The following is a 14,964-nucleotide window of genomic DNA, read 5'->3' as shown; positions in this document are numbered from 1 at the left end:
TACTGAAAGAAAATGGTACTATCCAACAATGCATGTATGCAGTAAGATAGGGAAAGACTAGCATGACAAACAAAGTGGCTTCATTCCTAACAATGGTGTACTCCTGTGCACATCACTCCGCAGGCATCGTTATCATTCAACACAGCTTTAAACAAGTTGTTTATGACATGTCAATTGGTCTGCAATTACTATACTATCAACAAAACAGTTTAGAGAATACCGATATGATGGTCATGAAGAGTGTTTCTGTGTTTTAAGGTGGCTTGCTGCAGTTTATGAAATACATGTCTTCAATACACCGATACAACCCTGATTGATAAAACATGCCTGTGCAGTGTAGCAACGACTGAATAAGAAGATATTTCATTTTATTATGCATTATAAAAGTAGGATTCAAAACGTGAAGCAAATACAGTGTACAGAAAGCCTTATTAGGGTCAGAGCACACCAGATCAATCAAATCAGCTTTTGGGTTGTATGACCTGTATGATGAATATGCATAGTAATAACCCAGGATAAAATTACAGTGAATAAAAAGAAGCGATATTGAAATACCCTGGCCGCTAGTCTAAATATACACACTGTCCTCACTAAAAATAAAAGAGTTTGGATTGGTCATTCCAAAGCTTTGAGCAGTCAGGTTAACCACACAGGGCCTAAACTGGATTGAGATGTGCAGGCTCCCCTCTGTGCTCTTCAAACTGTCCTCCCTCTGCAAAACGCATAGTCTTGTTGATCCTGTTCCCCTTGAGGAATGAAATGATGCAGCATCTGCCATAATATTAAGGTGTGGCCTTGGCCTGGGACTGTACCAGAAAAATAACATACAAGTCATGTGTGTAAATCAGGCTTAAAAATCATAGCCAATATTTCCCTAAGTCAGGTACTGAAATGCAACGCACTGCAGACAAAATTATATCTATATATCTATATATATATATATATATATATATATATATATATATATATATCTATATCTGCTGGTAAATTTCCTGAATAAAAAAACAGCTCCTTTATATAAAATATATCTGTTTTGTGCTGCCTACTAAGTAATCCTAAATGTTTTTGAACTGTCATATTGTATCACCGTCCACATTTTGTGATGCTTGTACCATGCAGCACATTTTACTCTCACAGTTCTAGTGGAAAGCTTCACATCTTTGGTTAATTGCACCACAGAGAGGAGGAGTAGAGTTCAGAGAAGCACAGGCCCCCATACCCCCCGACTTCAAAGGAATCAGTCATTCCGTGGCAGGTAGTGCATAGGAGCCTTTGTGACATTTGCTAATCCAAAGTGCCCTGTTCACGTATGATCAACAGGATTTGGAATTCCAAATGAAAGGTAATGACCGAAAGATTCCACTTGTCATATCAAGCTTTGTAATAGTCTCTTATGACAAAATGACAGTGCTTCAAGCTATACATTCCAAATACAAGCTGCATGTGCCATTAGATACCCCTTTACTTTAAATTGATGGTTGCTGGACAGTTACTTGGATCACCTCTATATTGTGCTTGTTTGAATAATTTACTACAGAGCAATACAAGTTGACAATTCTGGAGTTCTTGAAAAAATCATTCGACATGCCAAAGAGAAAATCTATACAGTGGGTGCTTTAACTACTACTACTGTATACCAATATTAAAGTCAGTTGTGCTTTTATTTTAAATTATCACATTATTCTGCTTCAAAAATAAGAAGTGACAAACCACGAAACAACCCTCCTGATGAAACTTTTGTCCACTTTAACTCACTTTTAGTGTTAATGCACAGCTACTGTAGCACACCCTGGAAAACAGTTTACAGGCTCTAGCAAAAAAGGTTCATATAAAAGAGGGGATGTTGGAGGGATGCTTCACATGTAAATGCCAGCATTCCTCCCTGAAATGGGTCAAGAAGTCAGCTTGTTTATCAGAGGTGGTGAGTTTTCCAGAGCCTTGTGCCAGGGCATCAGTATTCAACCAAACCTGAGCTGGCAGCCACTCGCATCAGCAGCTGGCAAGGAGTGCTGCCCACCAAGCTAAACCAGTGACAGCAATGAAGTGCTATCTTTAGCCTTCACACAGGCTTGAAATTATCAGCAGCACATGACTGGATGACGTCTCCCCTTTCAAAGGTCAGAGTGAACTGCAGACTTTGAGCTGTGTTGTGACACCAACAGTCTAGGACCTGTGTTCCAGTAAAACAAACAAATTAATTATTAATGACCCTTTCCTTGCTAAAACAATTACATTTTTAGTTGAATAAATTACTTTTTTTTTTTTTTAACCTAGTTCCTCAATGGAACATAAGAACTTCAGCAAGTTCCTCATAGTTACATCTGAGCAAGTGTCACAGTTAAACTTTTGAAGAAATATCAATGCCGACACTCTATTGGCTTTTTTCAGAGGTTAGGCCTAGAACTGGTGTATGAAAGCATTTGCCTGCTTTTTGCAAATTTATTTTGTACTGGTCCTTTGAAAATATATGGGTGCAGCAGAAGCAAGCACATTATCCTTGCATTTAAACATCAAATCTTTAATTATTCATGTCGAGCAACTTTACAGCACAAACCGACAACCTTTTCAAGATCAAATATGCATTATTCAGGAAAACCTCATATTTATTGCATGCAACATGACTTGTATTACAGTTCTGTATCGTTCTTGTTGACTGTATCTGCTCTTATTAAAATTCAATATTCTCTGAAAGCATAAACAGATGGGAGCCAAAATACAGTAGTAATAAAAGAAAAATGCAGCAAGTGTAGAATGCAGCCGAAGACAATGAACATTGTTCAGACTTTCTAACCATCTAACCATACAATAAGTAGCTGTGGGGCTTAGTGTTTACAACTGTAAAGGGGGTTGCATTAGTTGTGTGGAGATACACAAAGCAAGGGATGAATACAAAATCAATATTGACAACGAACTTTATAAACAAGGGGAACCAAAATCTCGGTATCCTAAACTGCAAATCATGCCTCTAGCTGGGCCTTTATGATCGATCTCTCTAATCTGTGTCGCAGAAGGGTGCTCAGCTACATAGGACACAAAAAGCACGCCATTGTGCATGCTCTGCGAGATGGGGAGGAGTGAATCAGCTGTGAGATGAATGTACACACCGATAGCAGAAGTAAAATGACCGTCTACAACTGACCGGTTTAGCAAAACTACAAAATCTTGTATAAAAGGAGGAATTGAGAACCACATCCTGCCACTGAACTACAATTCAATTCTTGTGCCTTATAACTGTTTCTGCAGTATAAAGGGCCACTTTATAAAGGGGGAGCAGTGTACTGTTGCTGATTTTCATAACAAAGCTCTGCTAAGTAGCCAGTCGACCCTAAAGAATTAGGCAAACCTTTACAGTAAACATTCCAAACAAAATTTCTGAAAGGGAATTTGCATAAACAGCTTGTTGCTATAGAACACCATAGAGAAATAATAAAATGAGTCAAATTTAAATTACTGGCAGTGGTATGTACAATTAGACACACAGACACACAAACAAGCAAGCAGTAGGATGTGCAGAGTGTGTGACATTTAACCAAAATGTAGAACTTAAGATTCTGAAGCATTTTTGACATGCCTGGGTCTCGGAGCTGGAAAATTATATTTGCCTTGAAGAGGAAGCCAACACTCTAGGTCAGTTCTTTCGTTTTATGGATCACTTTAGTAGAATGGAAAGAAAACGTCTACTTCCCAATTCTTAAGTCTTAATTTGGGATCAGACTGCGACAACACACCACAAAGAAACATTTCCTTTTTCTGCCTTTGCTGTCACATGCTGTTGATTAGGCTGTGAAACAGTAAAAACTGTTTTTTTTTTTTTTAAATAGGAGATTATCTTGCCACAGTACTGCGATCCAGACATTATAAAGGAAAAAAAAAAGCAATCTTCTTGTGAACCCTTCTGTTCTCGATCACTCACACCTATGTCATCTTCATTATTTTAAGTGCGTTATTGTTTTGACCATATGCAGTCGAGCAAAGCCTGTCTATGCATTGAGACTTTCCTTTATTTGGTAACACTAAAGCTCCTGACTATTTATTTTGTTACGAAACCAGAGTCAGCTGCTTATAAAACACAACACTTGGGCTTCACACTTAAACATGTCTCAACGCCTGTATAGATCAGACCTGTGGATAATAATTATAAAGGTTTAAACTTTTCAGCGGTGTGTTTGAATATTTAAAATTAATTATATACATGGTTTAGGTTTCAACTTGAACCTACATTTTGATAATTTTTTTACTTGGTCATAATTTTGTTTTCTGTAGCACAATAAAAGCATGCTTGACCAGGCAGATACATGGTTGTTATGCTATTTATATTTTCTAGTTGACATTTTTCAGTTACAAAGGTCATTTTGTATTGCTACATGAATAATCAAAACATATTACATATTTATAACCAAATTCTTTGTCACAGAGAATTGCTTTGCAAGCCTTTTAAAACTGGAATGGTTTGACTGATTATTTACAGTAGGCACTTTAGGGTCAATTGTTCCAAAAGTAAACTACTATATTACAATTGCCTGTATCTAAATGCTAAATATAGATCTGTTATCAGCTCTTGAAATGAATGAAGGAATGGTGTACTGGCCATGTATATATATATATATATTTGTGGATCTTACCAGCACCAAAATTATCTTCTTCCTGGTTAAACATACAACACTCTCCAAGGCTCCAAATACAAATGCCATTAGAAGTCTTAATGTCTGTGACCTCTTCACACCAGGGGGTAAAGTGGCCAGGCTGGTTAGACAGTTTTACACAAGGCACCCACATGATGAAAAACTAGAGAGGTTCATATAACTGGTCCCAATTATTATTATTATTTCTTAGCAACCCTTACTGAACTTCAAGAGCTGATGAGTGACACTCTATGCCAGACCTGGCGAAATTATAACTACATTTACAGCAGAATTGTTTGCTAAAACTGCAATTACAATGCTATTTTGTTCAATTACAATTTGTTACAATGATGCACTAAAAAGTAACAAAAACACCCCTCCCCCTTCACAAAGTGAAACCTACAGCTCAGAATGAAACACTTGAAAAGCTTCTGTTTTCATATTAACTGAACTAAACTGAATGTTGTGGTTGTACCTAGACCTTAACCACAGGCACCAGGTTTAAACTGTCAGGCACTGACGTATAAACATTAAACAGTTTCCAAACCTAAGTTATGGCAATGCTATGCAGTCCCAATGGATATGCGTCAGAGTTCACAGCAAACTCCCTTGGTTTCTGATGTCTGTTTAGCATCAAATGCTAACATTTCAAAATAAGATGAATACTTCCTTGATTTGGACTTTATTTATAGTGGGCTGCTTGCTTCTTCTCTAATGATACGACATCAGTGATTCAGAGGAAGGTAGATTTAATTAATTCTGCACATGGAAACCAATATAGTTAAAGGGATGCAGTTATCTATCTAGAAAATTACACCAGTGCTGTAAATGCCAACAACCTCCCAAACAAATGAAAGTGATTCAAACAAAAGCAACGTGGCTGTTCTAGCGAAACCAAAATCAATGAATGTTTTTTTTTTTTTTTTTTAACTAAAATACAAGTCTATAGGCAGGTTTACAATTTAACTGTGATTTCTACTTGAAAAGAAAGGTTTCACAGATGTATTCCTTAAATCAAACTGCATGGAGATGAAGCTTCTTGCATAAAGAGCATTCACAATAGGCCAAATGTGTTTTTTTTATTTTTATTAAAAAGGTTTGAAACAAAGTTATCACTATAGGCAGGTAACCAGAGGTTACCTGCCTATAGTGAGAAATATACATCTTTAGATAAGCATATGTTCAAATAGCACACAAATATTACCGACTCCCAACTAGCCAAGGTGGAGAGGTACAGTATTTTGTGTGTTCCACTACTAGATTAATTAAGGAAGGGAGAGGCCCTACAGAACATCCCATCAATGAACAGGGCTAAATGAACACCTCAACAATTACTTTAATTCAGCAGTTATTATAAAAACCAGGAGCCAATTCATGGTATCTAGACACAGAACATGTTGTAATATCAAAATGTGGAAAAATTACCCACCCAGTTTGTTGTAGACACCAACATAATTGTGCAAATACAGTATTTAAACTGTTGGGAGTTGTGCTACATGAACTTGTTGTCATAAGCACTCCATATATGAAATATGTACAAATGCAAAATTACATTTGGACAGCATTAGGATTTGTTTTCAAAATGTTAAATGTAATTCCCAGCATAATTCAGCCATGCTAACAATATATATTTTTAATTTAATGATGAGCTGGGGCACTGGTAAAGTAATGATTTTATTATTTTGCTGAAACCTTTTAGCTTGAATATTGTCAGATGCTGATGGTTTATCTCCCGAAAAGACAATCATCTCCATATATCTAAATTAGAAGTCAACATCTAAAAATAAACTTTACTGGAGTGCTGGCTCATCATGTCCTTTACCAAGGGAGATCTAGGTTGGAATCCAACTTTGCTAACAAGTGAAATGGGTTTGGTGGACAACCTAGTTTGCATCACAAAACCAAACTATAATTTGCACAATTAGCAGTCTTGAGAGACGCCATGGTTAGGATTGAGGTGCGCTCACTTACAGAAGTAGAGGGAAGGTTAATGTCACTGTCCTTCACCTTTGAAGGAAGTGGCATTACACAATACAACACAATAGTTGGCAGGAAAAACACAACATGCAAGTGTCAGAACCTATATTTGTGTTGAGAGGACACCCTACTGACCATATTAACATCTCATGATATACAATTGATTTAAAATAAAAAAGGCATCATAGTATGTTTCAATTATTTTAAGTCTTAGAAAATGCACCAACGTAATTGGCAATCTGAGGTTTAAAAATAAAAAAACAGGTACTAGTTTTAGAAAAATGAAGACCTCAATCTATCACAGGGATGATAAAATCTTAAGACCAATGTTTCTCCCCCCACTTACAGGGATGTTTAAATACAGTGGTTTGGTGGAGAGGAGATCCTACTTTGCATTTATTTTCATTTGCTTTGTTTGCTCTGATGTATACAATATGCAGGGGCTTATTGGGGAATATAAACAAGCAACAAGGGTATGACAATAAATACATGGACAACAAACAAGGCCTGCTATCAGACAAACCTCTTAAGGAATTTAGTTGAGTTGAACCTGAAAGGGGATAGAGGCAATTTAAGCAAGTAAAACCAAAAGAGGCAATTTAACCTGTTTCAACTGTGTGTGTGTGTTGCCATTACAAGACAAGTGAACCATTGTATCATATACCTATATTAATGCAAAGCGAGGGGGTGCTTTGTTGCTTGAAGAAAACAAGGTTGAAGGTAAACATGCAGAAAAACAGCTACAAAAACAGCATACTGGCAGTCAGGAACATTCTGAGAAGGAAAGGTGAGCAGTTCCTTCAGCAGACCATAGCCAACGACTAGCTTGTTAGTTTTCAGTTCGATTTTGCAGTCGGCTTCTACTAAAGCATTTGAGTTCAAACAGAGTAGGTATGTTCTAGTGGTCTGCAGCCAGTTTATCACATCGGTAAAACCTATTGCTGGTATTTAATTTGGCCAAATGGGTACACAGAAGAGGATTCAAAGTAGAAACAATGGAAATATTGAACATTCTTAAGAGCAGCCGATAATGTGTCACATGTGGAGAATTGTGGGCCTAGCCAATTTACCTTTAGATTCTTCCTTCCGCCCAAACCTCAGAAAGGGAATGCTGCATATTCTTACAGGAATGACTCATAACGCTGCATATTTTCAATTATTAATTCCTGATAGTGAGCTGTAACTGTGTAATTCTGTAATACCAGTTGGCCACAGGGGAAGCCAAGTAATGATTGTTAACATGTGCAGGAGTTACTGTAAGGCCACCAACATCTTTAATTGTTGTACATAGAGCCTATTTAGTTTCTTTTGTAAAATGTCTCCAATTTGATTTCCTGACTGTCAGTAACAATCCACAAATCAAAAGGGTAGGCAAAAGTTGCCACTGATATTTAAAAGGATTTTGGAGAAGAAACATTTTATACAACAAGTAGATAAAGGACATAATGTAATTTCCATTCACCAAACAGAGATTAGGAACTCTAAAAAGACAGAGATGTTTCATCCAAGTTGGGTTTTCATGATAAATGTGTGACTAGATTGTTGATAAGCCTCTATGCATAGTCTACTGCTGCTGCATTGAATTGATGTGCTGTGAACACTTGAACAGGGGATCCCAGTATGTCCCCACTTATGTTGCTATTTCAGTAACGAAAGCCTCTTTCTATTTAAAGTCTTGTCAGTGGTAAAGGAAATGGCACCCAGCAGCTGCTTTCGTTGCAATTTAAAGGAGTAACAGAATCAACAAGTCCAAAATGTCCCAAGCTATTTTTATCTGGCGAGGAGGAGATTACTCAGGGATTTAACTTCACACTTTGAACCGCTTCAAAACATGCTTGAAGCAAAGACTTAAAATGAAATTGATTTAACTGCAGTGTATATAAAAAAAAAATAAAAAAAAAAATAGGCAGAGTGACGTTTTAAGATTCTTTACGTAGTGTGAAGTCCCTCTCCTGTTCTCTGAACTGGTTTTCCTTTTCATCTTTCTATCAGAATTCTTGCAAACAGGTTTAATTCTTTCAACACTGCAAACCTGTATATAAGTGTAGGAAAGATAACTCAACATTACAGGCTGCTTTTGTAGCAAAGATAACAGAAATAGACCAGTAAACAACTCTTGTCATTGACATCCCACATTGTGAGGTCCAATTGTTGGAGAGAATTTATCAAAAGCATATGCTACTGATCAATGAAATGTGGCACATAACAGTAGTCATGTGGAATAGGTATGGTTTATACTTGGGGTTATAGGGGACACAAGCATAGCTTAATCAGATTTACTTCAATGTTGAATTGGTCAATTCACTTTTTAACCACTCAGTATATAAGAAAGAAGGCAGTGTTCATCAGGTCTGTGAAGAGAAAAATGGCTCATCAGTCCCTTCCCCTATGCCCATCCAAGTATTTTCTTTCTTTGTAACTTTATGAAACTAAACTCAAATAAATATTTCTTGTAACCAAAAACATTTTTTTTTTAAAAAAAACAGATCTTGATATAATATCACATATGAATATGATTTATTTTACCTCCCCTCCCGGTTCTGAAAGAGCAAGCACACAGATCTGCTCACAGCTCTGATAAATTATGCTTACATGGCACTGGTAATAGGGAGGCAGCTGGCATGCCACGAAATGTGCAGATCACACAATTTAGTTAAGATAAACCATCGGCAGCTGACGATGTTCAAGCCAAAGGCTCCTACCTCCTGCCTTAAAATATTACAATTATTACTTTACCAGATTAATTTTTTTTGCACTAAAGCCTTATAAAATTTAGAGTACAGCTCAGCATGGCAAACTTACTGAAGTGAAGGGGATGCTACAAAAGGCTTGCATACTTCTGTCTGATGGCTGGATAGCAGTCTTGTGAAGGCTATCCCTTCCTTCATGTGATAATGTGCGACACAGAAAGCTACATTTACCAGTCCTGGGAATACGTTTGATTGTTTGTTTTTTTTTCATTCCTCTTTCTGCACAGATTGGAGATCGGAAACACATAAGGCTGTAAGGGGTCTCAAGGGAGATTTGAGTGAACACAGGAACTGAAGTGTTAATACGACAGTCATAAGATGCTAATTATTTGCAGAGCACATGGTTCTCCAGATGGCTTCCCGGTTTCTAAACTGGAAGACTTTTGGATCGCAGTCGCTGGCTCCAAGTGGGTTTAGCATTGGAGTTTCTTTAGAGAGATGGTATTTTCTGACCTCTGCAGCTTATACATGTAAAACTCCCCTTGTGCACGGAAGCAGATTAGTTATTTATTTGTATCACCCTTCCCCCATCCAAAGGGAGTTTCAGTTGGTGAAAGACCTTATTTTAAGCCCTATGGCTTTTCATTTTTGTAACCATTAAATCAAGGGATGGAAAACTGGCCACAGAAGGGAGGTAGGGATTTTTTTTTCCTTTGAACTACCGAAGAAAACAGAGAACATTTCTCAATTTTCACTCAAGTGTTTCGCCAGGAGGATTTAAAAGGAGGAGCATCAGTATATCTGAATCATGCTCCCTCCTTTAAACAACACTGGTGTTCTGATTAAAATCAATGGCTATTGTGGGAACAGAAAACAAGCAGGGAGCAGGTTCAGCATACACTACACTCACGGTATTGAAAAAATATACTCGTGATACAGGCAACACAGAAGACAGCAAATGTAACATTTCTAGTAAACAGTACTGTATGTGTTACTAATGAACTACAATGGAAAAAAAAAAATCAGGTTGTATAAACAAAAAAACATTTAGCTTACTACAAAATAAGCTGTAGGTTTAAACTATTATACACTGACCTTTGGGTGGAAAGTAAGACTTGCTTTCTGCTTTGTGGGGCCAGTCCACCACGAGATGTCCATAGCGACGAAAGCTAGTAGTGATTTCATCTGGATGGAATAACAAAGGAAATACAGGTATACGGTAAATATGAGCAGTTAAGTGAATGGATAGGTTTCCTTTAATAGATACAAACTATAGCTTTTTGCAGCATTCAGAAATATGAATTCCAGAGTTCCTACATTTTTGTAAGTACTTTTTTTTCCCCACCCCTGGAGAAGAGGTAGAAGATTATCTTCAGCCACATCGCTTCACATAATACGTTTAATGCTTTGCTTTAACTGCGGTGTATTTTGGATTAAAAAGATGAAGTTATGACAGAAACAATGCAAGACAAGTCTTTCCCACTACAATCCCACAAACAAAAGCGTACTTAAAATGCTGTAGGGCTTTCAGCACCCAACTTAGAAAAACACACAGTACAACTTAAAAGGCTTTTTTCTGTGGCGATAAGCATAAGCTGTGTACAGATTATGTACTGTAATGCATTACAATTACCCCTGCTGTGCTAATGAGCGGATCCCAGGCATCTGGATTTCATTATAAAAATCATTCCGTAATTAATAGGCTGAGCACAGCCTTTGGGTCTGAGCAGTAATAATTTGTGTTTTTCCGTTTTCTAATGCGAATGTAAAAGTGAGAGCCAATGGAACTGGTATAGTCAGACACTTTAATCCGAACCGGAACTCCAGCTGTCATTCAGTCCTCGGCCTTCTTTCATACCGGCTTAGCATGTTATACAAACTATTCATGTTTTTCAATAATTAACATAGACGTCACTATACTGACCAGCTGCTTAGTAGAACCCTCTCTTTGCTTTATATATTGTAACTAATAAAGGTTTAGTTGTTTGCATTATATAAACTATAAAACTGACTGGTTTATTTTACCTTTTACTACCTGAGAACTTTAATACAATTGTTGAAATGTCTGTAGGTGAAAACAATGCGACACAGAACTTTATCAACTGAATCAATTAATACAGCTGTGTACCAACTGTAAAGATGCCATCTCAAAATGTGTGCTTTGTATCGTTGATACAGCCAGAAATTAAACAATGTGGCAGTGTAAACAGCTCATTTTCACTGGACAATGCCAGAAATGGAACTTGACAGAGATATAGAACAGCTGTGTACCTGCTGTAAAGACACCATTGACTGGTTTTACAGGCACCGATTAGGTTCATACACTGTGGCAGCTTTGTGAAATAACCAGTACAAGAGAGTTATTATTTCCTGTACAATACCCACAGTATACAGTTGTGTACCAAGTATGAAGCTAAAACAAAAAGAGTCATTATCCTAATCTGCCATATTAAAGTCACAGGTAAAGATACTGTTAGATTTTGAAAATATGAAATACTGTATTAGCAGTAAGAATAGCAACAATGGGTTAACAAAAACATAGGGGGTGACTAAAAGTGTATATGAACTTCGGGGGATTCTAAATGATTATTATTAATTGTCATAGCAAACTTTAATGATGGCCCCCTTTGTAAAGATTGTAATTAATAAATACAAGAAGGGCCCAGGCTGTTCCAGGTTCCCTCATGACTGCTTTGAACTAGTGCTTCTTTGAACACTGTATGGGCTGAGATTGAAAGCGTGTGGGACCGCGCCTCCAGAGAATTAGGAGTTGCTCTGGGTCATTAAAGCTAATGAAGTGCTTGCATTGATCCTTGGCAGAGAAACCAGACCGCATCCCTGTTCCACAGGTAGAAGGATTCAGAATTTGGGTGGGGCACAGTCAATATTATCATACTTACAATAAATTATTAATATGCTTTAAATCTAGGTGGACATTGGAGAACAGTGTTTACTCATGTACAGCAATTTACCCAAAACCTCTGTATGTAGCAACACAAGACACTCATACAGTATATGTGCCTTTACAGTCAACCCTGATTTCCAGCTGTACAAAGTTAGAGCTTGCCAAATGAACCAACAGCAAATGAGGCTGTGAGGACCTGAATGTGTTTCAGAGTGGTGAAAGGTCCTTTAACTGTGGTCACTTCCATTATATAAAAAATAAATAAATAAATAAATAAATCAATCAAAAAGGGGTAAAACTGCAGTGTACAAACTTTAAAAAAAATATTTTTGGGGAAGTACACAAAAGGTTTAAATGATTCAAACAATTTGACATTTTGAAAAAAAGCTGAATAAAACAATTGTGTATTCCACATTCATTGGCAGTACCTTACAGTGCACTCATACAGCAAAAACTTGAAACTCACAGCAACATGTTGTAAAAGTCTCTTGTAGGCATGCTTGAAAACAGTTATGACAAAATGGTGAGGTTGACATTTAATGACCATGTATAAAACCATTATTAAACCCCTGTCTAACTTGTAATCAGCACTTGTACATTGCACTGCATTAAAACAAAAAACACAACTTACTGTATTACTGCAATTGCATACTTTATACAGATTCTATCAAATGCCCAGAATTAAAACATACATAAAAAGAGACAACTAAACCCTAAATCTGAATCTAACTTTTGTACTAAGGGTTATTTTTTTATTTATTTTTTTCACAAGAACAACTAGTACCTTCATCAATGTCAGGAGGCAGCCCTCCAACAAAGACTTTCCTTGAATAACGTTCCACCCTCTCGCCATTCTGACAGCGAGTCGGAGAGCCCAGGCCTGATGTTAAAGACTGGTCACCATGACCATCGTCAAGGAAACCATCTTCGAAGGGAAAGAGTGATGACCGACCTAAAAAGAAAGAAAGAAAAAGTTTACCTAGTGAGACAAATCGCTTGTTTAAGTGCAGAGAGAAGTATGAAATCTTGGGAGAGAAATAAGGGGGGGGACTACCAAATGTTTACAAATGACAAACAAAAAAGGATAAAGTATGCATTTCAGATGGGAGTTCTACATAAACCCTTTCTGCTTATTTGAATCCAGTACATATGCTTATTTGCAGTATCAGTCGGTTTAACAATCTGGAAACTGGCAGGTTACACTTGTTTTGGACTATGTTATAAAACTGTATTCCACCCCCCCAAAAAAAAAAAAAAAAATCAGCGGAACTGTGACTAGGCCATTGTGCTCCATGTAGGACGCTCTGTTTCCATAAGCCGCTTATCGTTTTGATCCTTTGATCCCATTACTGTTTTCAAAAAGAAAACCATTAGATGTTTGTCAGAAGTTTCCAACTTAATAAACTAAACACCATGAAGCAATAAAGAAAAGGGGAATGCTACATATTGCATTGTATGTTTTATTTAGGAATGTATTATTTATACAGGTTGTCCTAATCTCTTGGAAGCTGAAATGTTTAAATATCTAAATCCTTCTTTCTATGGAAGTTTCTGTAAATGCATTTAACATTGAAGTACACATTGTCATTTTTTTCAAGGCACAATTTAAATGGCATGACTTCAATACAACACCCTATAACTGGTCACTACAAGTCTAGCACTGGCTTTGGTGCTCCCAGGGTTGGGGAAGTGGGATCCGGCTTAGACTGTTTCTCCTCAGCGCTCTGCAGCGACCCCTACAGGCCAGGGTGAGCTTGGGGGTGGAGATTTGCTGGGCTGGTCTTTGTCGTCCAGAGGCCGGTAGCCTGCGGACATCAGCTCTCAAGTTCCTGGGTGTAAAAAGACGCCAATTGGCTTGTGGGATTGGAGGCCGCCCACTGAGCCCCAGGTCCCCGAGCTGTGCAGGGAATCGCCGCGGTGAAGGAGAATAATAATAATAATGATAATAATAATAATAATAATAATAATAACTGGGCATTCCAAATTGGGAGAATTAAATGGAGATTCTAAAAAAAAAAAAAAAAACCTGTCATATCTAAAAACTGACATGGTCCAAATGAAAACAGGGCGATTTCTGGGGGTAAAAAATACCCCCACCACTGTAGGCGAGGTTGGATGATTACATAACTTTATCCCATCATGGAATTTCTTAGAGGTTACAAAACTACATACTTACCTCAGAATCCCAAATGTTGCTTTTGTTTTTTTAAAAGGGTTATATTTTGACTACTTGCCCTTACAACCACTGAAATCTGCCTCTGCGAGGTCAAATATAAATTAATTGCATTTTTCCCCTCATGATTATGACCAAGATACCAAAAATGGCATCATTGAGCAGGTCTTTACTGTAGAACCTCCTTCTTGTCAATTAATGAATGTAACATTTTTGGTGACACTTTAAAAATAACGGCCACAAATACCCAATCATTTTACCCCTGATTTTCTCGACAGTTTAGAATGTCCAATTACGTTCTTCCTCCTATCCCACCAATAGGGTCCACTGTACATGCAATGAGGAGAAACAGTCCTTGCTGGTTTTGCCTCCCTAACCCATGGGAGCTTCAGAGCCAATGTGATGCACCAGCAAAGACCGGTGATATCACACAGCCAGGACGCAAACCTGCACTCCCCTGACTGTATGACTCGTATACTGGATTTGTAGTGCACATTTTCTACAGATTGTATTGGTGTAATTTTTCTACAGCATCTTTAAATCCTGTGAATGTGTGAAGAGAGGCTACTCTCTGAACAGTGCTGCTTTATTTCATCC

The 14,964-nt window shown here is 37.4% G+C and overlaps 1 protein-coding gene across 8 annotated transcripts in view; it reads right to left on the bottom strand.

Annotated features, from left to right (window-relative positions):
- Positions 1 to 14,964, bottom strand: part of LOC117415813 (cytoplasmic polyadenylation element-binding protein 3-like) — a 66,726-nt gene that overhangs the window by 24,642 nt on the left and 27,120 nt on the right. For all 8 annotated transcript variants that reach the window (XM_059026507.1, XM_059026508.1, XM_059026509.1 and 5 more), the window contains 2 exons: positions 12,979 to 13,146; positions 10,385 to 10,474 (listed from right to left, as the gene is read on the bottom strand). In XM_059026507.1, the coding sequence (XP_058882490.1) occupies positions 10,385 to 10,474; positions 12,979 to 13,146 (258 nt within the window). The remainder of the gene's footprint in view (positions 1 to 10,384; positions 10,475 to 12,978; positions 13,147 to 14,964) is intronic.

The sequence above is a fragment of the Acipenser ruthenus genome, chromosome 7, assembly GCF_902713425.1.
Source record: "Acipenser ruthenus chromosome 7, fAciRut3.2 maternal haplotype, whole genome shotgun sequence".
Classification (NCBI taxonomy): Eukaryota; Metazoa; Chordata; class Actinopteri; order Acipenseriformes; family Acipenseridae; genus Acipenser; species Acipenser ruthenus.
The sequence above is the reverse complement of the archived record's forward strand: the minus strand, read 5'-3'. Positions and strand labels throughout refer to the sequence as shown.